Source organism: Mauremys mutica, unplaced genomic scaffold, assembly GCF_020497125.1.
Source record: "Mauremys mutica isolate MM-2020 ecotype Southern unplaced genomic scaffold, ASM2049712v1 000274F_np12_subseq_789416:972485_obj, whole genome shotgun sequence".
NCBI classification, from domain to species: domain Eukaryota; kingdom Metazoa; phylum Chordata; order Testudines; family Geoemydidae; genus Mauremys; species Mauremys mutica.
In genome coordinates this window covers 142,628-168,954 of record NW_025422896.1, presented here as the reverse complement: position 1 = coordinate 168,954, position 26,327 = coordinate 142,628, and the positions used below count along the sequence as shown (strand labels likewise).

General features: G+C 42.5%; 1 protein-coding gene across 4 annotated transcripts; it reads right to left on the bottom strand.

The window, feature by feature from the left end:
- Window positions 1-29: 29 nt before the first annotated feature.
- LOC123357040 (TAF5-like RNA polymerase II p300/CBP-associated factor-associated factor 65 kDa subunit 5L) lies at window positions 30-26,240 on the bottom strand. 4 transcript variants are annotated; one of them, XM_045000292.1, is made up of 6 exons: window positions 26,039-26,236; window positions 22,383-22,467; window positions 19,233-19,377; window positions 13,143-13,247; window positions 9,723-10,447; window positions 30-1,980 (listed from the first exon to the last, which is right to left on the bottom strand). In XM_045000292.1, the coding sequence occupies exons 3-6, from the start codon at window positions 19,372-19,374 to the stop codon at window positions 1,183-1,185; spliced, it is 1,770 nt and encodes a 589-aa protein (XP_044856227.1). In that variant the 5' UTR covers window positions 19,375-19,377; window positions 22,383-22,467; window positions 26,039-26,236; the 3' UTR covers window positions 30-1,182. The 4 variants fall into 4 exon arrangements, with proteins under 4 accessions (XP_044856227.1, XP_044856226.1, XP_044856228.1 ...); XM_045000291.1 differs by lacking the exon at window positions 22,383-22,467; XM_045000293.1 differs by lacking the exons at window positions 22,383-22,467; window positions 26,039-26,236 and adding an exon at window positions 23,038-23,141.
- Between the last annotated feature and the right edge of the window lie 87 nt (window positions 26,241-26,327).

Sequence of the window (26,327 nt, the reverse complement as noted above, 5' to 3'; positions counted from 1 at the left end):
GACTTATGCTTTTTTTTTTTTTTTTAAACTAAATGCTTTTAATAGAAAACAAAATACAAAATAACTCTTTCCAGAAAGCAGAAGTATTTAATCTTCTCTTCAAATGACAAATTAGGACTTGCATCCTCCTCAGATCCTGATTTTAAATGCTGACTATTTCTTTCACAAAGTTCATACAATTGATATTGCAACATTTTGAGAAAAATCCAACACTGGCAAAGCTGCCTCTGTGTATGCACAATAATTTAGTAATACTATTTTCCATTTCATGTGTCCCCTTCCCATCCTCCAAAGACTGCCAACTTCCATTTGCTGAAATATTTTTGGTGAGGTGCAGACATGACCCTTTCCTATGACAAGGCCAAGTTTCTGCTGTTAAGTTCCATCAGGCTCTCACACTCTTCTCCAGCCAGGGTGAGTTATTAATCACCCTCAAATCACCACTCTTGCCTACTCCCTCCACCTCCAAAATACAGTGCAACAAGATTTGGAAAATCCCAAATTCCTGGACCAGGAAGAGTTACAAATCTCATAGGCAGTGCCAAGAATTTAACCCAAATGATAATGCAGAGATGGGCTGTTACATCAGATTTCTCTCCCCTTACTAAAAAAGGTGATTTTTTTTACATTATTAGTCCAAAACACTTCAGTAGTGCTATTGTGAGCTGTAGTGATTGGGACCATTACTGTAAATAGCCATTTTCTTTTAATATAAGGGTCTTAAATTCTGGTCCTCTGCAATACCAGAAAAAGAGAAAAGCCAACTGGGCCAGTAGTTACACATATGCGAGCGCACTCATGCCTCCGCTAATAGCGCTGTAGGATATGCCCATCAGTCAATACAGAGTATTTAAGTGCAGGTCAGCAGCTTGTCCAGTTGATAATTTCACTTGTCTGGACTAGGTTTTTGGCTGTCCCAAGCTACTGAACAACAGGCTCTCTTCCCCTCTTCCTCTGCCCTACCAGTATCAGACTAGGTTAAAGTTTTCTGCCATTCCCTCTTCCTCTCTCTCTGTTCAACAGTATAGGTCCTTTTATGGGAAAGCCATTTGAAAATATTTGCATCATTCTGAACACGTCTGCTAATGGGAGAGAGGAAGAAAGTGTTTCACAGTCAGTAATTTAATCTCAGCTGGTAATGGACTCTGGCATTCAATACCCCCACCCACCTCCCTAAAAAAATTAATGTTCCTGATTTTCTTGTGCAATTCCAGTCACCAGAAGAAGGTTACAGGCCATAAATTGTACACTCAGTACACTATTCATCTGTCCGGTATATACACCAACCAGTTCATTGGAAGAACCATCTGCAGGGGCATTGCAGTATGTGTTCCGAATGTCCCAAACCCGAATAGAATTGTCCATCGATGCAGAGGCAATCAAACTACTGTCGGGGCTAAAAGTAAGGCTGGTTATATTGTCCGTGTGCCCCCTCAGTTCTTTGTAAAGTGTGCCAGATGCCAAGTCCCACAGCTTTAACCGCTGGTCTTCTCCTGCTGAAGCCAGATACTTACCATTGGGAGAAAATGCAAGTGCTAGCACAGGGCCACGGTGACCTGTGAAGAGGCGCACAGAGTTCCCCTGCTGAGTACTCCATAAGCGCACAGTTTTGTCTGTGGATCCTGTGGCCAAGTAGTTCGAATTGGGGTGAAACTTTACACAGTCCACATCTGCTAAGTGGCCCGCGTATATTCGCAGTGGATATGTCCGATCGAATGACCAGAGTCTTGCTGTGCGGTCATGGGAACCACTGGCAAAGTACAGGCTCCAAGGACTTATGTCCAAATCCCAGACAGGGTAGGCATGCCCTTGGTACAACACAGTGTTTGTAAAACTTCCAAGGTCCCAGTATCTGATGGACATGTCCTCAGAACAAGATAAGAGTCCCGAACTGTCCGATAGGAACCTCGTGCTATACACCGGTCCACAATGTCCTCTCAGTATCTTCATTTCTGTGCCTACATTGTTGTCATCTTCCTCCTGGACAGCGCAGAAAACAAAAGAGTATATTTATTTGTTCAACAAGAAGCAACAAGTGAGAACCAGGCTGGAGTGATCTCAGAGGATCCTCTCCTTTGCCACTGCCAAAAAAGGGAGAACTAGTGGTAGAGTTATAGATGTCCATTCTGTGTAACATAGCAATGTCCACTTCTCAAGCATGTTTGCTCCATGCTGGATCTTATGCAGACATGCTGAAAGAGTTTTGGTTTTATCTTCACTTTCCATATCCCCATTCCCCATCTCTGAAGGAACCTTAAATTCAGGGTTTGTCTACATGGGGAGACACAGGAAAGTTAATCCAAATTAATTTATAAAGTGGATTAGTTAAACCACACTAAAAACCCTGTGGGGATACTCTTATTCAGAATCAAAGTGGCCTTAATTTGGTTTATCTTAATCCACTTTCAAAGTGAATTAAACTAAAATGAATTAAAGAGACAAGGTGTGTGAGGTAATGTCTTTATTGGGGACCAACATGGCCACAACAACACTGCATAAACCAAGTTAAGGCCACTTCAATTCTGAATAAGAATTCCACATAAGAATTTAATGTGGTTTAGTTATCCACTCTAAAGTCACATCTTTATTTAATTTGGTTTAATTTTCCTTTAGTGCCCTGTGTAGACAGGACCTGAGATTATATTAAAATAGACAAGACAGGCTATTTTAAGATGTATTCTTTTCCAAATTTCTCCTCCTTTGCACACTTGCTAAACTCATTTGGTAACTTCCTATTCACTCTCTACTAAGCTCTTGGCAGTAGTGTGGAAACAGATTTTGGCACCCAATGCTTTGGTGTAGTCATTATTGGAAATTAATGTCGCTCTGGATAAAAGAAACCCAGACTTCTAGCAGAAAAAAGATGCAGCAGATTAAAAGAAATGAAGGGCAATTGAAAGCAATGCTACTATGCATTTCCTCCTCCCCCAGATGTGAATAGAAATATAAAGTCACAAATCTTTCCTTCATCAAAGCAGCACTCACGGGAATTTCATGATATGGTTTACAACAATCGAATCTCTACTATGGGGGTATGGCACAGAGACTACAGGTTCTAACACACAAAGCTCCATTTTTAGCCAACTGTCCTCCTCTGCCCTGGATGTAGCATTGCTTGCTGGAGCCTGCACTGTCTGTAAGCCACATCTCCATATATTAAAGGTGAGGGCTTGCAATCTGCAGCATGTTATGTCAATCAGTTGTTGACCTATGATTCCTGACAAAGTTGCCAATAAAAGCCCACTGAGGTTCCTTATTTTACAGTGCAGTTTTAGTAATTTACATAAATCCAGAATTTTAGTTTTATGCCCTCCCAATAAATTATGATTTCTAGACACTCAGCAAGCATGTGTAACCTCTCTTCTGCTCAGAAGCTGTCTCGTATTCCAGTAACCTTCTTCTGTACTCAAAAAAATGCACCCAGATATTCACAGAGTACAAATCTACCATTGGTTGAGGACTGAGTTCCATTCTTTTGTTTCCAGTGTCACATAGGAAATGCTAACCACAAAGAACTTTCTACACTCCATTTTTATTTTAGTTGAGTATTTCACAGAATTATAGAAATTTATGGTTGAAAGGGACCTCAAGAAGTTCTCAAGTCCAGCCCCCTGCACTGTGGCAGGACCAAGTAAACCTAAACCATCTCTGACAGGTGTTTGTCAAACTTGTTTTTAAATGCTTCCAACTTTCCCCTGGAAGCCTATTCCAGAGCTTAACTTCCCTTATAGTTAGAAAGTTTTTCCTAATATCTAAATTTAAATCTCTTTGCTGCAGATTAAGCCTATTACTTCTCGTCCTACCTTCAGTGGACATGGAGATCAATTGATCACCATCCTCTGTGTAACAGTCCTTAACATATTGGAAGACTTATCAGGTCGCCCCTCGGTCTTCTTTCCTCAAGACTAAACATGCCCAGTTTTTTCAACCTTTCCTCGTTTTCTAAACCTTTTATCTTTTTTTTTTCCCCCTCTTCTCTTGACTCTTTGTAGCAGTTAGAACAGTAACAGAATTAGGACTGTGCTGTCATCAATAGTGGGGGTGGGGGTATCCATTCTCCTTTAGTAATTTTTCAGAATTACTGTTCCAGGCATGAAATGTGATAATACATACTTTTCTTGGATATATGATAGCATTGAGCATTACTGAGAATATCAATCATCCCTTCCAAAGCAGTTACTACTGCAGGTTAGAGCAGTGTGAACAATTTGTTTCCTCACATTTCAATATGCAAAACACTACCCTTTTACAAGCCAACTACATGCATTAACAATTGTATTTTATTATTTGTACAATACGGTCTGGAATTTTTAATTTTTTTTTAAAAGAAAGTATTAAAAACTTTCCGAATGTCATAATCTCTGGTACGAGATCTTAGAAAAAAAAATCCCAGACAAGTAAAGTTCTACAGAACTGAAGTGTTTTTATTTCTAAAGCCCTTTTGGTTGCAAAGGTTACCTTTCAAATGTGAACCAGTGCAGTGTCATCTTCCTGAGTCTACAGAGAGCTTAATGTGCCCCTGCTGATGCTCAAATCTTTCTCTTACAACAGCTGCTGTGTGACAATTTAACCCTGGTAAATTTCACTGCTGCTGTTTATACCTCTGTGGGAAGTAGTTAAACTAACAAGAATCATGGTGATTTAATTTCACTCTGCCACTACTTGGAAAAGCTATGAGCAGCAGATGCAGGTACTTGAGAAGGACCCAAAAAGCAGGCTGAAGGACAGGCAGAATAGCAGAGACTCTTGGTTCCCTGCAGACATACATGCACACAGAGGGCAACAGCAACCAACACTTGGGGAAGAAAACAATTAAGGCTGTGGTATATTGCCTGAAACTAACAGGAGGTGATTAGGTGTGTGTGTAAATATGAGCATGCGTGTGCGCACACACACACACACGCACGCAGAGACAATAAAGAACTATTTTCTCCCACAGAGTAATTTTTTATTTTTAGTATTGTCCCTTGATCCAGTCTGTTTTTATTAATTTTGGGAACATTTATATAAAGTCACTGAAGTTACTCTTTTTTAAAATGACAAAAATTTCATCCTCAAAACCCTTTCATCCCAGTCACATGTTGGGAAAAAGGGCCAAACCCAGCCCTATACCCTTCTGCCCAGTAACAGTTAGGAAATGAGCCAGGCCTCAAGATCTTTAGTGGGAACAATGCTGGGGCCAGGCAGTATTTCATTCTTCCACCCCATCCCTGCACCAGCAGATTATCCTAGACACCTACAATCTCTCTCTTGTTCTGCAGAGCTCCTAAGGTTTTCAAGCGGGAAGCCCAATTCCTGCATATAGCTGCACAGCAGGGGAAGGTGCTTGCTTTGAAGAGCCTCTACCCTCTGCTAGAGAAGAGGCTCTGAAGGACAGTCTTCAGGCTGCTTCCTCCAGTATTCCTCCCGCCTGGTACCCTAACCCCTCTCTTCCACTCATATGCCCCCTGCCACTCAGTATCTTCAGAGCAGAATTTAAGTAGAGCTGAGTCTGACTTCACATCGGAGTTTAGGAGCAGCCACTCCTACAGCTTGGAACAAAATGCAGCATTTTTTGCTGTTGATTTATGTAGTCCTAGACACTTACATGGCAACCTTGCAAAGAGGACAATTATGAGGCTGTTTGCACAGCTGCAAAATCACATATTCAATTGGACTGTGAGTATACAGTTAAATGAGAGAATATTAATATAAAGCCTATAGCACATGTGATTATAAAGACAATGGACTTGCCTTATCCCAAAGGGCAGGCTCAAGCCTCCAGCACTCTTCAGAGATGAGACATCACCAGCATGTTGGGGCATTACACTGAATAAGGAACTTGTTTTCAGCCCTGTAAGTTAGACCTGCTAAAAGCCTTTTGACCCTAATAATTTTAGGGCATTGTGCCAACTAGAAGCAACTGCACTTCTGTAACACTCATGCTCTGGGAATTATTTTAATATCTGAACCTCTCTTTTTGTTCATACACAGAGATGTACAAAAAACCCGATAGTGTCACCAGGGCAGTTACGGCAAATGATCTATTGAACATTGGTGCAATCTTACAATTTTACATCATGAGAAACTGAATTTAGTCATTTAGTTTACTGCAAATTAGAAACAAAGTTGAAGGAAAATTACTTCAGGCACTAAGGATATGCAATAATCTCCCCAAAACCAAAAGTATCTGGAGTGAGTGGGGCGGGTGGGGGTGGGGGGGGAGGAGAAAAACAAGACAATATAGAAACCCTGTATCTTCAAAGTGAGGCATCAAAGGCTATTCTACAGCACCCATCGCTGTAGCATCCAGGTGCTTTTTATCTAAGTTATCCTGTGTATTGTATATTTTCCACAGTACTGATCATTTATACATGAACAGCTCTCCCAGATATAGCCTTTCCTTTCACTATCACACACCATGGCACCTGTGACCAGCCAGAATGCTCTTGCTCCGCCTATATAGGTATTTATTGCCTCCATCCCAATTGTATCTGAATGCCTGTTCTCAAGTTTGAACTCCTGGAGGCCTGTGGCAGCATATTCTCATTGATGGGCTCTCCATTCTATATTTTTTTCCCTTTCTAGCCCAGAATTTGGCAATATTAGGACATGTTGTAAGAAGTGTGTTCATCCAGGTTTTTCCCTACATTTGGTCCTGCTACCAGGATGGTTGGGTATTTTTGGTCAGTGGGTGAAGGTGGTGGGGCAGTAATTGCTTGGACGTGTGCTAATTTTTGACAAGATATTGTTTTAAATTTGTATGCAGATATTACAATGGACACAAATGTTAAATAATCAGCAAGAGCCATTTGCACCAGACTTCCAAAGCCAGTTCAGAATACATATAAAGGTATGTAAACACTTGCTAGCAAGAAGCAATATATACGCCAAATAACTTGGCAGTGTTTTGCTATTCAGAAGTTAGATATGTAAACAAGGGAATGTATATAGCATAGGGCAGCCTGAAGCCAAGAGGCAATCTGAGGTGACCTGCATATTTGTCACAGCACTGATTCAAAGTGACAAGTCCTATGGACTCCCAGAACCTTATGATGGAAGTAGTTCATAGCCTGATCTTGAGAAAGCCTAAGCTACCAATTTGTACACCCACCTGAAATGGTTAACTCAAGTAGTACTGAGTATTGAGCCACATTGCTACTAAGCCTGGAAGTCTGCCCCAAGATGACTAACAAAACAATCCCTACTCCTCATAATTAGGGCTCGGAGTTCTCTTTACTATGCTGAAGTAAACAGTCCCTCACTATCTAGATCGGAGTGGTGTGCCCAGTCTTCATTTATACACTCTAATTTAAGGCATTGCGTGCCAGTAATACATTTTAACATTTTTTAGAAGATCTCTCTATAAGTCTATATATTATATAACCAAACTACGGTTATATGTAAAGTAAACAAGGGTTTCAAAATATTTCAGAAACTTTATTTAAAATTAAATTAAAATGCAGATCTTATCAGTTTAGTATGATCCTTGCCCTTGCTTTTCCTTGCTGAGTTTTCCAATGTCTGGCACGTATTTGGATACTTTAAGCTGCACACAGGCTTCTTCTGAGTGATCAGTTGTTAACTGGCTGGCAGGAGGTCAGCGGCTGGAACCCCAGATCGGCAGCTGAGGTGAGTGGAGCTGGCGGCTGGTAGGGCTGAGCAGGAGGCCTGGACCCTGTCTGGCAGGGGGCCTGCGCTTCAACTCCAACTGGAAGCAAGGTGAGTGGGGCTGCGGCGGGGACCCCGGCTGGCAAGGGGCCAGCAGCCAGAACCCCAGAGCAGCAACTGAGCGGCTCAGCCCCCCCCAGCTCTGGGGTTCTGGCCACCGGCTCCTGCCAGACGGGGTCTCAGCTGCTGCCAGCCTGGGGTTCCTTCACCCGGGCCAGCAGCGGGCGCTGAGTGGGATGGGCGGTAGAACCCCGGCTGGCAGGAGCCGGTGGCGGAAACCCCCACGCGTGCCATAGGTTGCCAACCCCTGATCTAGATGCTACTGGGTTTTCTTTAAAGAACACCACAAAATGGCAAAACAGCAGCAAGAGGATGTTCTCACAGCAAGCTGCTGGACACAAGAATAAGGGAGGCCTTGCTTGGAAGGATGATTAAAGAAAGTCAGAGTCACAAGTCCTGATCTCCTAATCAGATGCAAGGTGCCATGTGGGTGGCTGCAATCGGAGGGCAGAAATGGGGCAATTGGCACTAACTAAAAGAGATGTGGAATAAACTAGATGATGCCATCTAGCAAAGCCTTGGGGAGAAGACCAGGTATGCAAAGGCATACGCCTCATTCTCCTCTCAAACATTACAAAGATAGACTGGCAAGTCTCTTACATTTCTACAGTGCAGTTTCCTTAATATAGACAGTTCTGCATAATTTCTCTACACTAAACATTTACCCACTGATCAGTTAAATCACAGCTTCTCAACCTTTATGGAGCCTCCCTGGAGACAGTTTGGGAAATGGGCATGGCTCCCACTTCCATGACTCCTCACACCAGGCCCAGCCCCCTTCTGCTCTCTTCTTTTTCTGTCCATTTTCTATCTCCTACCCTCTTCTGTCAGCTCCTTTTTCCCCCTTGTCGTCTTGTTTTCCCTGTTAATTTTGCTTTGTATTGTCTTATTCACTGTTCTTGTTTCACTCCTGCTATCCATCCAGCCTCACTCTCTCACTCACAGGATGGCTGTGTGCTTCTGGGGTTGGGCCTCCACTAGTGGTTCAATGATACCAGGTTGCATATGTTCTAGTGCAGGGGTGGGCAAACTATGGCCCACGGGCCAGATCCGGCCCGTCAGGGCTTTGGATCCAGCCCGCGGGATTGCCACCCCCAGGGCACCGTGGGCCCCTCACTACTCCCAGAAGAGGCTGGCACCACATCCCTGCGGCCCCTGGGAGAAGCGGGGCAGAGGGCTCTGTGCACTGCCCTCACCTGCAGGCACCGCCCCCCGCAGCTCCCATTGGCCGGGAACGGGAAACCATGGCCAATGGGAGCTTTGAGGGAAGTACCCGCAGGCAAAGGCAGTACGCGGAGCCCTCTGCCCACCCCCTGCAGGGATGTGGTGCCGGAGCGGCGTGGGGTCAGGGCAGGCGGGGAGACTGCCCTGGCGTGCGCTGCTGCCACCCCACAGCCGCTCCAGGTAAGCAGCACCGGGCTGGAGCCTGCACCCCTCCTGCACCCCAACCCCTGCCCTGAGCCCCCTGCTGCACCCCTCCTGCACCTCAACCCCCTGCCCTGAGCCTCCTCCCACACTCCGCACCCCCACCCCCGAATCCCCTCCTCCACCTCAACCCCTTGCCCTGAGACCCTGCCTGCACACTGCACCCCCTGCCCTAGCCCTACATTCATGGCCCTGCATGCAATTTCCCCACCCAGATGTGGCTCTCGCGCCAAAAAGTTTGCTCACCCCTGTTCTAGTGGCTGAGACAAGTACAGAGGGAGCAGGAAAAAAGGAGCTAGGACTGGCAGGCTGCTGCCTGAGCTTGTCCACATAAAATCCTCCCACAGCTGTCTGCATTAAGGGCTGCTGCAGGAGAAGAGAGGGATGGCAGTAGCTCATAAGACTTTCATATTGGGGTGGAGCAGATTCAAGGTCATTCAGCTTTTCAATGCCCTCACAGTTCCTCTCCCGTTCCATGAAGCCCTATCCCCACATCCAAGTTAGAAAAGATTTCTTTTAGCCTTTCTTATATAAATAGTCTACACACATTCCAAAATGTATAGGGTGAAAAATAATGATATTCAGACCTCCTCATCCACGATGTCACAAGCCAGGCGGATTCTCGACACGTCTACAAGATGGGGCTCAGATTTTAACTTCCTGGATCGCAAGCTCCACAGCTTTACACAAGAATTATCAAACCCAGCAGCAAGCAGCTTGCTATCCGGTGAGATCTCTGCTGTGTTCAGCAACTGCTCTGTGTTATAGAAGGCATAGAAACAAATGGTGGTTAGTGAAGGAGGCCCGTCCTTGACTCGTTTAATGCTGTCCTGCAGTAAATCCAGCGCTGCCTCATTCTGCAGTATGGAAGCAGGCATGTCTGTTGTTTCCAGGCCATTACTCTCGTTGCGTGAGGAGCTGCCACTGGCATATAGCTGGTAGTCCGTCCTCTTGGCAGGCTGCACATCCAGGTGAATGTGCAAGGTAAGAACCTTGCAAAGAGCATTGTTGTTGTCACTTTGGAGGTAGCGGAGAAGGTAGTTGTAGCTGTCTTCTTGAAGGCGGATAACATACTTGTTGTCCAGAAATGCCCGGAGCTTGAAGTTGGACAGAATGTCTTGAATAGTCAGGGTAGTCTGCAACTGCTCAATGATATCCTTCTGGCTGGCATTCTGCATGAACATCCCATGGAAGCGACTGTAGAAACTGTCCACTGTACTCTTTAGGCCATTTTGGACCATGTTAAGATGGAGGTAGACGAAAAGGGGATACAGAAGAGGCATCACTTCATGGCTTTGCTGGGAATCTGAATCTAAATCAAAACAACAAGCAGCAGCATTTTGGTTTCTCTCAATCTATTTTCTGCTAGAAACATAAATCAAAAATTTATTTCAAGCTGCTTTCAATGGCATTACAGGACAAATGTCTAGCCTTCTGTTGGTGTTTCTAAATAAATACTTGGTGTCCCTAAAGGGGGAATAGAGAATCTATTGCATCTCTGATTTAAAATACATTTTTAGCTCAGCAAGAGGGAGACTGTCAACATAAAATTCAGTTTGAAATAGCTTACTTCTGTTACTAACAGCACTTTTAATTAAGGCCCATTTATTAAAATACACACCATAAACAACATGACTCCTGGCATTTCTTTTATGAATTTAGAAGAAAATTTTCCTATTTTAAATGCTTTATGTACTGAAATAATTGCACTTTAAAATTAGTATATGTTAAAAAATGTATTTGTACACAAGACCTCCGTAATGTTTAACACAGAATTATTTACCTACATTAATTTGGGCCTTTACTGAGTGGTTTTCCCAGCTCCAGTAAAACTTGCGTTTGGTGCTTTTAAATGCATGGAATTGATTCGCAAATGAAGGAAGAGGAACATACTCTCAGTTTATTTTGAAAACGTACTGCAACACGCTGTGCTTCACAGTTTTATTTCTGTCTCTGCTCTCTCTCTTTAGCCAAAACAAATCCCACCAGTAATTTCTGGAACACAGTGTAATGTACACCTGATTGGGATACACAGATACAGTTTCTTCAAGGTACAGTGTAACAATTCCACCCCTTTTTAAGCCAGCTTCTTGGGGCTGTTTTCCTTCCAGATTCAAGTGGCTGCACGGAGCTGTAGCGTGCCAAGCAGTGCCACACACACTGTGGCAGCATACAGGGCCACAACAGAAATTTACCAGCAGCTCAAGCCTCAACGTTTGTGTATGATACATTCAGATGAATGAAACAAAATATTTTAAAAGCCTTAAAGGTGGGTCTTTTTCATCCCTTTTTATTTCTTTATTCCCATTTCTCTCTGCCTCTTGCCTTCCCAGACATCATTTTCTCTTTCCTTTCAAATCAATGAGAAAAGACAATGGAAAAGAACCTATGTATTCTTCCAACAACACTTTTTCCTTTCCATCCTGCCATTTTGCCTCTCTCTGTCTCCTTTTGTAAGCCTCTCCCCGCTCTGCATTCTTTCTCCCTTCTCTCCCAGGTCATACACAACCACTTAGTGCTTTGCACACTCTGAAATCCTAAGCTGCCAGATGGTGCTCTGTTCCATTCCCATGCCTCAGAAGTGCTGAGAGGAGCAGGACCTCACTGGAGAAGAGGCTACAAGTTGGCAGTAATGGGGGTGGGAGAGAATGGGACCTGCAGGAGCCCTACAGGAATGCACTACTAAGAAATGTGCAACAGCAGCTTTTCAGTGCCAGTGGAGACAGAGACAGCAAGCCCTTGGTGAGCTTCATTTGGCTGTCTGGCTGCAGGTTACACATCATAGATGCAGATACAAAAGTAGGTTAATGTTCAAGTCAGAAGGGGATCAAGCAGGTAAGATCAAAACCAAAACAGAAGGGGATAGAAAGGGGAAAGCAGCTGACAGTTGGAGCCTTGAAGGCTGTCTTAAAGGGCACCTGTGAGCCTCAAGCAAGAAGATGCTAAGAAAACTGCACCCCGCATCTAATACATGAGGTTTACCTGCAATCCTGAAAAGAATGTCCACACTTTTCAAAACTATCTCCACCCACCAAATCATAAAAGCATGCAGTAGTTTGGTATCATTGCATTACTGATGGTCACGATAAGTCTACAGACCAGCTACATTACATACTGTGATGGGAAATCTTCCCAACTAACTCTCCTCAACTCCAGCAGGAATATTAATCCTAACTTAAATATAACTGTAATCAATAGAGCTCTCCCCACAGCCGTGAAGGCTGGCAGTCACACACACACTTTGATTGGCCACTTCTGTACTTCTTTCCCCAGAAGCCCCTCCACTTTTTACTGCCACCTACCCTCCCCCCAAGGGTCTTTTCCTTTCTAGAAAGATCAAGTTTTCTTTCTATGTTGGGGGCACACAGTGACAGCATTGTTGGTTTCTTCCCCACATCCTCTAGTTCCAAAAAAAACTTTGGAGCAATGCTCAGGTAAATTTAAAGGAACACAGTTCCCCTTAAGATCTAGACAATGAAAAAATGAGTTAAAAATAGCTTCAGGCATTCAGATACCACAATGTCTGAAAAGCTAACGAGAACAGAAATAGAATAGCACTACATCTACCTCTAAAATGATCTGCCAATTTTAATGTTTTACAATCACACCTTCCTTTTTTCATTTCTTAAAAAAAATTATACGTCTTTCCCACTCTCCTGTTGCTGCATGGAAGATCCACGCAAACATGAAGGGTAAACTGACCGACTGAGAAGGGAAACAGCAAAACTGACTATGCACAAAGTGCAGTCAAATGCACAGAGTAAATATACTGAAAAAGAGAAATATTTCTCTCTCTAATCTTTCAGTTGCAGTAATCTTAAATGTTAATTTGTTTTACCTGTTTTTAAAGGTAAGTGGTGGAGTCCCTTTACTCACTGAAGCTACAGGACTTCAGATTTAGGTCTCTTGGAATTTTAAAGACTTTGAGCTAACACTGTACACTATACAAAATTAAAAATGTATACTGCCTGTCCAGAATCTGCTATCCTCCTCCCACAGCTGCTTACCTGTGAGAAAACTGCGTAATCGTCCAAACTGCACTTCATATTGCTGTGGCTCTGCCAGGCAGGGAGCTGCAGACACTACGTTGGCACAACCAGATTCAGATTGGACTGGGAGAATAAAAAAAATTAGAATCCAAGGGTATTTGTATCTGAAAGTCAAAATTCATAACATAAAATTGAACAAAATGCTACCAAAGAGACAACATTTCAGGATGAATGTGGGCCATGTACTGCAAAGCATTAGATACTATCTCATAGGGCATTTGACAAACTATTAATCCAAAATTACATAAATTAGGGAAAATGGAAAAGGACAAAGGTTGCACACATTAAGTACTGTACTGAAAGCTTGACAAGAAACAATAGTTACCCACCGTTTAACTTTCAAATAAAGCACAAAGTTCTCAGTCTCAAAACATTGTTACAGATCCCTTTAGATTGCCACTAGATAATTCAGCACAATCCTACAACCCTGTGTGTGCTAAAATAAATCATTCTTATTGAAGCAAACTTGTGTTTCTCTCTCAAATGAATCTATCACATGAAGTGAGGAATTCCCAGAGAATATAAATTCTACAATTGGGGATATTAAATCAGATTTCTTGAGTATAGAGACTGCTCACCAATTACTACTTATCTGTATTACAGCAGTGTCTAGAAATCCCGTTAAAGAATCAGTGCCCACAAATTCATACCTTTACTTTTTCAAATACCTAGTTTTTATCAAAATGTATCCTTATGCAGTCCACAGCAACATGAGAGCATGTTATAGAAAAGCTGTATCCACCAACTGATCTGAGCTGTATCTTTCGACCAGCCTACATGTACAAAATATCGAATAATTTGCAGGAGGGAAGAAAAAGACCTTGTAGTGGTGCTTGTGACTACCTTTCCAATGGAGTTTTGTTTTGACAAATACATGCCATGGCCAAAAAATAGAGATTACATTGTTTTTCAGAAAGATCAATATTAACTCTAGTAAAGATAGCTTTGAAGTATTCAAAAAAGGGATCCCCATCAGAAGAAGGAAAACCAAAATCTTCCACCTCCTACACCTATACACAACTCTCTGTGACACTAAGCAGACTACATCTGTACACTATTACATTTTGAATGTCAAAATGTAAATTTTGAAATTTGTAATAATGTCTTGATTCTTTTGCTTTTCCTTCTCACCTGTTTTTTTTTCTTTTTACTATACTTTCTTTGTTATGAATTTTATCATTCCCTTTCCTTCACTCCCCTTCTTTTATCCATGTTTATACTCTCCTACATCCTCTGCTTCTCCCCATATGTTTTCAATCCAAACCCCTCAATTTCTTCCTCAGTCTCTTTATTTCTAATCCTCATCCTGGTCCCCCTCTTGCTCTCTAGCGTTCATAAGACAGGCCCGGAAGCCTATAAACAAAGTTGCCAGTTTCCACATGCTGAAGAGAGAAAGGCCAGTCTCCAGCTTACCCCTATTGTGTCCCACTGGAAAGAAATGAAGATAGCGTTGAGCCAAAATTCACATGTGCCTCAGCATTACCCTCACCCCTGCTTTATAACAAATAGGCATATCTTCCATCAGCTTAGGGACATGCAGTGGTCATGTTTACAGGTTCCCAGAGCTGAGCTCAATTCAACTGCAGGAGCATAAGGATAGCTGCAAAACTGCAGCCCCCGCTGTGAACAAACTCAGTGCTAGTGAAGTCACATGGATAACAATATCTCACCCCTCCCAAATCCCCTATTTCCTAAATACACAAGTCTAAACCCTGTTGGAAGATTGTTTTCCCATAACCCAGCTACTTTGGAAATTCAGAATTGGTAGGAATTCCATGCAGAAGCAAACAGCAAGGTCCTGAAGGCATGCTGTGTTGCATAAAATCTTAGCGGTGAGGCAAAAAAGGAAAAAAACCTATATATTTATTGAATGACTTCAAATTTGTTTTTCTACTTCTAAAAGACAACGTTTTTTAGGCTCACTTAATGCCTACAGTTCAGATTCTCTGTTAGTGCTTGGACTTATGGCTCAACAAAGTCAACATTCTCTATTAGAACTATAATATACAAACTTTGCTCAAGTTAACCTAAAAAAGCATTGCACAGCAGTTTACAAAGTCAGCTGCATCAGTCATCTGAACAGCCCAAACAGTAGCAGACCCAATAGCTTGCCTTTTATGTGACTCACCCGTGTACGCAAATATGGCTATTCCGTAATAAAAATCTCTATACAGGGTTAAAGAAAAGATTTAGCGTCAGCTCTTTAGGATGTTCCAGTTTCCCCAGCACTACCCTTGGCAATAGGTCCTGATTTTGACATTCCCATAGGTAATGGGAGTGATCTGCCACTCTGCCCATACCACATAGGTGCACTCTACTGAGTACCACTAAATCTCCCCTTAGCCCTGTGTAACTGACTTAGTTTTTAAAACCAAGAAGATCACCTTACATGTAAGACAGAAGGGTGTTACCTTTGAGTAATTAACTCGGGAAAAAGCTAATCGGGCAGTTATGTTGTTGCGATTTGCTCTCTCAACAATGCCTCCAATGCTCATTGCCATCATGCAAACAGTAACCAGATACTACATATGAGCCAATTATAAGCAGTTAGAATTCTAGCTCTTCCCCTTCTGACATTTTACACAGGAATCAAGAACTCAATCACTCCCTAAAAACTCGTCTGGAGCAGGGAGAGCTATTTTCAGGTGTATTTTCCTTCTGAAAGAGAGAGAGAGAGATTTTGGGCGTATATACATTTCTTTCAGTTCTACCATGGACAGTTTCCCTCCCACCCTCTCCATTGGCCATGAGAGCATCTATTGATAACATCTGTTTCCTGATTTCAGTTCTTGTAAATGGAGCCAGTTATGTGACCTGCCAATAGATTGAAAGGAACTATCCTAGCTGAAATGATGATCTCCCTTGTAATGTTCTATTTTGGCTAACAAAAGTGTTCTCTTCAGCTGATACACACAGGATGGCTACTCTCACACTTTTATTTGTCTGTTAGAAAGTTATCAATTTACCTCACCCACAGGTATATGTATATACCTGTATTAGAAAAACCTGCTGCAGGTTCACTTGCGCATTATGCTTCTGGTCCCATAAGGGGCAGAAGATGAGCTGGGAGGAAGTTCTACTCCCCAGTTTGAACGCTGCAGTGAAGGCCCTAAAACAGACAAATAGCTAGAGAGATATAGTGACCATATCAAACATTTGGAATGGGCTGAGGTAAAGCAATTCTGAAGGAAGAAGGAAAAAGTAAGTGCCAGTATAGGAAAGAAAAGGAAAAGTATATAAATCAAATAAAGAGTATGAAATATATCTAGAAAGAACAGAAACCACAGTACAGGAGATAAGCAAGAATAGGAAGTAAATGACCCAGAGAATTAAATGGAAGGATTGTTGTTTAGAAAACAATATGGCAAAAACAATCAGGGAAACAACTGAACAGGAAAAGCAAGGGTGGGTTTTGTTAGGAAGTCAGCAGGAGATTTTTAGGAAAAGTGATGAAAATAGTTATTCCAAGAGTATTTCAACAGAGGCTTTTTTATTGTAGTTAGATGTTGGTCTTGAAGACTGATAATTAGACTAAGGCAACCTCCATAGTCAGGATATGTTGCAGGAAGACCATCCAACCTCCATAGTCTGGATCAGCCCAGTTTCCATTTTTATATTTGTTTTATGTCACGAAGAAAGAACTTTCCAGAGGCTCGCTCTCATCTGGAGAGCTGTAATTTATGCACATTGTGCTCCCACTGAACATGTCTGAAATGAATTAATAGTGACCACCTCAACAAATGACCACTGACTGCCCAGAGTTTGGGATCTAATGAAAACTGATCACTGCGTTCTGGATCACCAGCAACAAAATCCTTGAACTGGCAGGAGGATACACACTAATGAACAGAAATATTTACAGTGTTTGGTGGTCAGTTAAAAACATACAGGTATTCATACTCTCTTATCTAAATTAGGTTTTTATCTGTATGCAAAATAGTAAGATTTCCAAACACCAACATAATCCCACCAGCATCTACTGTCAGACTTTATGCCACTGAGATTATGGCTCCTGAGTCCTAATCCCATTGTTACACTGCCTTCTTCTTTCCCACTGCAGCTTTCAGCAAAATCACTTCATCTTTTTACTTCAGTTGCATCCCATTTAAAATGAGAATAATACTTCACAGGTTTGTTGTGAAGATTACATGGAATCATAGAAATGGAGGACTGAAAGAGACCTTGAGATGTCTGAGGCAGGATCAAGTAAACCTAGACCATCCCTGACAGGTGTTTGTCCAACCTGTTCTTAAAAACCTCCAATGATGGGGATTCCTTGGAAGCCTTTTCCAGATCTTAACTATCCTTATAGTTATAAAGTTTTTCCTAACATCTAATCCAAATCTCCCTTGCTGCAGATTAAGCTCAGTACTTCTTGTCCTATCTTCAGCAGTCATGGAGAACAATCAATCACCAACCTCTTTTAACAGTCTTTAACATAACTGAAGACTTATCAACCCTTGGTCTTCTTTTCTCAAGACTAAATATGACCAGGTTTTTTAACCTTTCCTCATAGGTCAGGTTTTCAAAATCTTTTATCATTTTTGTTGCTCTTTTCTGGACTTTCCATAGTTTCTCCACATCTTTCCTAAAATGTGGTGCCCAGAACTGGACACAGTATACCAGCTGAAGCCTTACCAGTGCTGAGCAGAGCGGGACAATTACCATGCTGTATCTTACATACAACACTCCTGTTAATATACCCAGAATCATATTAGCCCTTTTCGCAACTGCATCACATTGTTGACTCATATTCAATTTGTGATCCACTATAACCCTGCTATAGCTATTGTCTGAAAATGGTTTGAAGATGAAAAGCTGTAAAGAAGCACCAATTATCATTTCTCTTAGGTCTATAAAGAGTTGAACCTGCCATTTACCCACAGCATGTTACACTCTGCTTCGGTATTGTGGTGGGTCTATTCTAGAAATGGAAAAGATCTATTTTATCATCTTCTAGTCCATCTCCCTGCCAATGCAGGATTGTGCAGTAACTAGTATTTTGTCCAGGCAAGCTGTATGTATCACAAGAAACAGAGTGTGTACCACTCCCCCTTGGGAGGCTGCCACAGGCTGAGAACTCACCAACAGAAAACTCCTCCTCCTCCTCCCACCGAACATTCAGCCTATATTTTCTTTTACCTTTAAACATGAGTTTCATCCTTCATTATAACCCCCACCCCACCCTTTGGTGTTTACATTCTTGCAATATTTGTGGACTGTTGTGTCCCTCCCCTTCAGATTTTACAGCGAAGAGTGCCATAGACATGGTTTGAAAAACAAACAAATATGTTCCTGGGGCGGAGGGGGATATGTTGTGGGTGGAGTAGACAGTGTAGCAGAGATCCAGGAGCTCTTAGAAGGGAAAGAGAGAGGGTGCATGTAAACACTTTCCATTCCAGCCATTACAGGGTTCTTTTGAGGAATGTGGAAGGGTCTTTCAAAACTACATGACAACTACTACCCAGAGAAAGAAACAGTTCCTGTTATTTTTATTTCATATGATTCTGTGCTTCTGCAACACAAAGTTGTACTGGCTTTTCCTATTCATACACAATTTCACCCTTAGGTTATTTCACCATCAGTACTCACCAGGTTTCTCCTTCCCACAGAACATAAATGGGTGTTTCAGAATATTTGACAGGATTAATTAGCTTACTTTTTTGACACTGCTTTTTCGTTTCAATCTAGAATAAGACCTGAACCTGTACCACTTAAAACAATGGGATTAATGGCTCAGACATAGGTTTGATACAGGAGTGGGTGGGTGAGATTCTGTGGCCTGCGTTGTGCAGGAGGTCAGACTATATGATCATAATGGTCCCTTCTGACCTTAAAGTCTATGATTCTATGATTCTCTATCATTAATCATCTTATTCTTCTGACCACGTTTCTGGTCTAGGCCCCTTTACATTTTATCTTCCCCACTACTGTTTGTAACTCCTCCCAATTTAGTATTTGAAATATTCCCTCTGAAAATAAAAAGTTACTATATAGAAACTACATATTTTCCCCTACTCCTCCCATAAGTATGCATGAAAAATTTACCTGTGAGATTAGCTGCCATCTCTTCAGCAGTCTGACACAGCCTCAGCCCTTGTTTTAGGGGACCTTCCGAGTCCACATACTGACGGCGCTTGAGGTAGCAGGACACTGCCATCTGAATCTGTTCTGTGCGTACGCGTTTCATGACCTCAAAAGAAAAGAAAAAAAAAAAAGATGGTGCATAAAAATATGGTTTACAGGTGGGTTATGTATCTTTTTCCATAAACATAGTATCTGCATTAAACCTGACTGAAAACAAATGGCTCAACACTTCCATTATACTAGCAACCACAAAGGCAGATTCTTTAGATACTGAAGTATGAGAGATACCCTTAAGTGCTCATCTCTGAATACCTCAGCATAACTAGACACTGAAAGAGTAAGAGAAAACGGTAGTGGTTAGCCAAAAGATTTTACTTAGCTAAAAGAACATCCATTATTAAGGTAGCAAAAGTAATTTGCAAAGTTTGTTTTTTAAACTGGCTTGTGCCTTTCCCTCACCCCTTTTTCATTGTGATGTATAGGGAGGGCCTGAAAGCCATGTTTCTCCTACTTGCTTTTTCACATTAGAAATTCAAGTCCTGTTTAGCCTTAAAAGACTCTGATGACTGTAAAACCAGTGAAATTACATCATCACACGAATGAAAGTTGATCAGCAAAGAAGGGAACAGATTTTTAATCATACAACTAAAAACTTTTTTTAAAATGAAGTTTAAGAGGCAAGAGCTAACATTATATAACTTCTGGGACTTCCAGGAGGTCCTCCAGCAAAACCCCGGAAGACCAGTTACCTTTGAAGTAATAGGAATGTTAGGAAGCAGAACTCCCTGCACCCTTCTCTCCCTTGCCTTCCCCCTACCTAGCCACCTCTTTCCCACACATCTTTCTGGGCAATCCTTATTCCAAAAGAAGCAATACAAGTTAATTAGAAATTATTTGCAGTACTGTAATATCAGTGAATTTTGCAAACGTTTTCTAAAAGTGTCATAGCTCCATAAAAGAATGAATCTGCTTGCATCAGCCTATAGTTTGTGACAAACGGAACATTGGTCAGATGTTACTTGAATCCCCCTTGCCCACTAATGACACTTAATCAAAAAGCCATAGACTCTATTTAGAAATTTAGGGATTAGGGAAATTAAGAGTTTTAAGTGAAATAAACACCAAACATGGACATATGGTTTATTAAATATGGATTAGTGCCAATTTTCTTCTATTAGAAGAACGAGCTAAAGAACTTAAATATTAAGTCTGCTTCCTACCTCTCTACCCTATGTCCCCATTCCCACTACAAAAAGACCTGCATTTATTTACCATAAATACTAATGTTTTCTGGTTTGAGCAACTATGTTTTATGAGGTACATCAGTTCTCAGACAGACAACATTAGTTTTAAGGATGTCCTCTCCAAAAACAGAACAAGAGGATTTTAACAGCTTTTTAAAAAGCATGACAGTTGCTTAGCTTTTGTTAATACTCACACACATTTTACAGTTTACAGGAGTAGTTAACACAATTAGCTCTTCTTGAAGTACCAAGTGGGTGTGGATATGAAATTTTAGCAATAGTGGAATTAAGAGACCTGTGCTATTGCAAAGCCATATTTGCTCTGGGGACAAGTTTAAAAAGTTTTCCATCTGTTCACCTAAGTGAGTCAATTGTGGGGGGGCCACAAACAAGTGCATTTTTCAACTGAAGAAAAATGAAGAAATTGTATGATTCAACCACAGCTTCCTCCACTCAAAAGAGCTAATAAAATCATATAAATCAATGTAAGTTCTGCTGATATCTTTAACACTTCTCTGCAGAAGGGAGAGGTATAATAGGATTCTTTTTAAGTCAACAAAAAAGTGAATGCAGAGAACTCCAAACCCTAACTCCCACCCAGAGACGCTTAAATCAGATTCAGAATCTGTTTTGTTGCAGTCTCGTATTTTATCCAATACTGCAGCTAGTATAACTGATGTATAAATGACTCGCCCAAGCTCACACTAAGGCCTTATTGATGCATACTCTGTGCACAAATTTAACTAAATCAGTTTAGAAACAGATTTAATTAAATCTGTGAAACCCCCTCTTGTAAAGGCTCTTATTTCAGATTATGGAGTACCTTAAACTGAGTTATTTTACATTTTTTTTAAACCAACTTAAACTAAATCACAATACCACTCTTAATCCAAAATATGTGCATCTACAAAAGAGCATTGCACTGATTTAACTACATATGTTTCTAAACTGATTTAGTTAAATCATTGCACAAACTGTGTATATATCAGCCCCACACCAGTGGTTCAGTATAAAATAGAACCCATAACCATCAGAGTCTTGTTTTTTCGCTTTAATCATAGCCTTATTTTTCATTACTAAAACTAGCATGAAGCTGCATCAAGGAGAGATGCTCACACATTAGGGTACAGCTCTCTTATACAGCTGATTCATAAGCCTGTAACGAGTGAGGGGAATCACTCATTACATTGAGGCATAGAGGTGTTGAACTCCAGCAGATCCTATAAAATGGTAATGCCATGAGGGCTGGAGGGGAACAGAGCTCAGTCTTCACCAGCAATTGCTGAATCAAGCAGGTGACTAATGGAGAAGAGGGTAAGTTTGAGGCAAGGGAGAAAGTCAAGAGTTTAAATAGGGCTCTCAAATCCTCATATACAGGGATTGGGCATTTTAGGGATGTTAGACCAGGGTTTCTCAAACAGGGGTCACTGCTTGTGTACAGAAAGTGCCTGGCAGGCCGGGCTGGTGTGTTTACCTGCCCTGTCTGCAGGTCCGTCCGATCGTGGCTCCCACTGGCCGCGGATCGCTGCTCTGAGCCAATGGGAGCTGCTGCAGGTAAACACACAGGCCTGGCCCACGAGGGGCTTTCCCTACACAAGCGGCAACCCCTGTTTGAGAAACCCTGTGTTACACCAATTAGATTAGGACTTGCGATACAGATCAGTTACTGGAAGCTCGTTCAGGCTTGGACTTTTCAGAGCTTTAGGGGGAACAGGAAACCCTAGCTTTTTACATTTGTAGAACCCTGCATGGTTACAAAAATTTGTATCCACATCCGATCTGCAAAAATGGTCCACGAATAGCCGTGAATATAAAGTGGATCTCTCTGAATTTGCAGGGCTCTATACATTTGCAGGAAAACACTTACTCCTCTTCACTCTCTCCCTTGCGTGCAACAGGACTGGGACTGACACTAGGAATGACATCTCCTAAGAAGATTTCTTTTTTTCCCCCTGTAGATAAAGGATGGTTTAAAGTTACCAAATAGGTAACACAGGCAACTGAGAACTGAACTTAAAGAATCTAATTAACTACTTATGCTGCTTAGCAATTCCACTTTTGTTTAATTCTTGTCACCCAACAGGAACTGCTTAGATGGTTTACTACTGAGCAAATCCCCTAAAACATTGCAAATGCATGACATTACTGATACAGGTGCTGTGGCGGTCCAATAAGGCCTCTCTCCTGGAAAGGTATTTTTGCTCCAGCTATCTGCAGCTCAGTTCTTCCACTGGCTATCGGACCTGACTCCTCAGTACTAAAGAGTGTTATAATGGAAGCAGGGAAATTATCCGCAGTAAAAGACACAGGAAGAAAAGCCCCAAAGCGCCAAAACCAATATTCCTAAAGATACTGTGATTTTGATGGACATTGCAGAGAATATATCAAAATAAGCATAAAAAATCAGCCCTTCAGAATGCTGTCAGCAGGGTTCACATTAGGCCAGATCACACCAGGTCAGAGATCCAGATTTTTATTCCACCCCCCACCCCCACCTGCCATCTTGTTCTCTAAAAACTCAACTTTCACTTACAGTCTTTTGTTCTCCTGATTGTGATGAAAGTTTTTAAAATGTGAAATGCCTGAGTCTGCACAAAGCCTGAAAAATCACTCAGAGGTCTGAGCTACCTGATTCTTCTTAATGGGGCATCACCTTAAGTGGCCAGGAATGATAATAGGTCAACATTGTTAACTCATCTACTGCTGATCAAAATAAGAAAGAAAGGAGAGGAAAGATCATGTTATGAAGCGCTGCACAGTCTACACAGAATTAAATCATCTTCTTCTGGTGTCATGAGGGGGTGGCAGGTGGAAAAACGACACTTGCTTCCCCCCCCCCCCCAAGTCAGAAGCCCAGAGAATACCTCAGCCCCAAAGGGGGTGCCAATCCCATAGAACCGAAGCCAAGCTCCCCTTCCCCAGAGCAACAGGAACCTAGTCTGATTTGGTGGTTAGTGTGGGGCCAAGGGCACCTTCCTTGGCTACAGTGGTTGTCGCTTCTCCTTCTGGAAGCTGCCTGCAGACTCAGGCAGACCCTAATGCAGTTATGCTCCATCCATGTTTTCAAGCTTTTCTTCACATACAAATGGGCTAGTAACAACTTTTCAGAAGCCAGCTTAGATTTTGAACTCATCACATGACTGCAGGAGCTGGGGCCTCTGCCTTTGTTGAGAACTGTGTAGCCAAGCCTCCATATGAAGAGTCAAACCTGACCAGTTCAGCCGAGCACCTCTGATCATATTTTGAACATCTGCAGATTCTATGGTGAGTGTCAGGCATTGACTTGTAGGCAGAGTATCACTGCCTTTTATCCCCAAATTGAGCCCTCACTTTCAGGTCAATGTTCTGTTACTGAGGGGCACCAAAATTGGAGTCCACGTGCAGTATAGCAAAACTTCATTTTTGTATGGGGCCTTTCATATAAACTGTAATCCCAGAACACTTTATAGAAGTAAATGGACTCAGCTAAAAAAAAATTATTTCCAATATTTTTGCCTGTGTCACTGACAACTGAGAACTGTACTTGAAGAATCTAATTAACTACTTATGCTGTTAGGCAATTCCACTTTTGTTTACTCTTGTTCTCTCTCAACTTCTCAGTACTTCAATGTTTGGGTCACAAATAATGTTTAATTGCTTAAAAGCTACTGCTTCCAGTCAAATTAAAAAAAAAGAAATTATTTCATGGCATTATTTCTACTAGTCTTAGGGTTCTTCAAAAACTTTTTACAAATTCTAAATTTTTGCTCAAATTCTACTTAAGTGCCCCCATATATAGTAACAGAAATAGAGGTCCAGGTAAGTGAGACAAGATACACTGTAAACTGAAATGGAAATTAACGAGGTTCAGCAAAATAGGAGAAGCATTCCAGATGGTAGAAACAGTAAGCAGGGGTAGTCAGCAGGCAGACTGTGGGCCAAATCAGGATCACCAGATGCTTTTAAACAGATCGTTAAATCTTTCTATTTACTTATTATCATTATTACTATTGAAGTGTGAAAAATGTTTCTCTGGAGTCTGGACCTTGACCAAGAAATTTGGACCTTGACAAAAAATAATTTAACTACCTGCAGTAGATTATACCCTTACCCAACAGTGGAGTTTGGGCTCAGAAATAAAGACAGCTGTTTAACAGTGGTTTTAGTGGAGTTGTGTCCATTTACACCAGACCTGCATTTTGGGCACAGTCCATAGAATAAGATTGACCAACCCCATGAAGGAAATTTCAAGATTGAGATTCAATGGCAAGCTTTGTCTGCCTTATTTCCTGTGTTCCACACGAGCTTGATCTATTTTATTTCCGCTCACAACAGATCACCCTCTCCTTTCAAATTCTAATACATCCCTGCCTTCCTTAAAGTGAAGCTGTGGGGTCAAATCTTACTTCAAAATTAGATTTTGTAAAAGACAAAGTTAGAGTAACAGACCCATTTCCATGAATTCCCCCCCCCAACTGAAACAGTATTTTTAAATAATAAATTTCCTTTACAATGTTTGTAACCCAAACAAAACACCAATGAGCAAGCACATAAAGACCAGAAAGTGAAAACCAATTTTTCATTTGCATAAGCATAAAAAGAATGTTAATAAATCCTGAATTTGTAACACTTTCCGGATTTATTTGTAACACAAGAAAAGCTTGAGTTTTACACCGCAGGTGTATTTTGGAAGGCAACTCTGTAAGAGTGGGAATTTGTGGTTCCCTATGTCTCACTGAGCCCAAATCAAATGTGCTCAGTAGAAAGTCATTCATAACTCCCAGCCCTACAACTTGGGAACGAAGCTGGGTTTTTTCATGCTTGTGCACCATCAACAGCATGAGATTCTGTAGACCAACTTTTGCCTGCAGTGCCACCTGGACAACCTGATTAGCCATCAGTAGAGCTGCACAGGTGTTGCTGAGGGCAGAACTAGACCTGCAGGGCCTTTAGTGCTGGCTCTGATGAAATTAAAGGGAAAGCCCCAGCTTGATCTTCAGATCCCAGACTCTGATTGTAGGGGTGGCAGTTACAAAAGTTATGGTTTTCCTACATATAAGCTGAGCTCTTGTGACCTAGAATCAATGAAACACAATAATCAAGGAGTCCCACGGGGCCATTTTTACAGGGTCACTTTTCAGGGCAGAATCAGTTCGATAGTCCCCCTCCCAGGCTAATAAAATCAGTGCAGAGCACAGAGGGGGGAAACCACGGGCAGAGAAGGCAGCAGCTGCCAGGGGGGAATCAGGAAACTGGGGAGGAAGGAGATAAAAAACAAGAGGGAGCAAAGGAGAAGCGGATGGGGAGGCAGGGTCAGGGAGGATCCTCATCCCGCTCCCTGTTGCTGGGGCTGCACCGCTGCAGGGAGCGGAGGCCAGGCAGCTGGTTCCCGTCCCCGTGCAGGCGGGCACAGCTGCATCTCCAGCGCGGTGTGCGCCGCCGCCCCCCCCCGCCCAGGCCTGCCTCCCTCCCCGGGCCCGGGACGGCTGCCGGGCGCGTTGCACGGGGCAGTCTGCTCGCGCGCTCCGCCCTGGGGCCACTCACTGAGCATCGCAGGCGGCGGCTCCTGCTGCGGGCACAAGGCGGAATCCTGGGCTCGCGCTGTCACTGCGCCCGCCGGCGCGAGACGCCGCTCTCCGCAGCGCGCGCGCAGCCCGCGCCGCCTTCCTTGGCTGCCGCCGCTGCTGCCTCCGTCGCCGCCGCGGCTCGAGGCAGCCGCTCCATGACTGACTGACACAGAGAGAGAGCGAGCTAAAGCGAGGAGGGCTGGGGCGGCGCCACGGCGCATGCGTGGAGGATCCCCCCAATGGGAGGCCCTCGCCGCGGCGCTCGG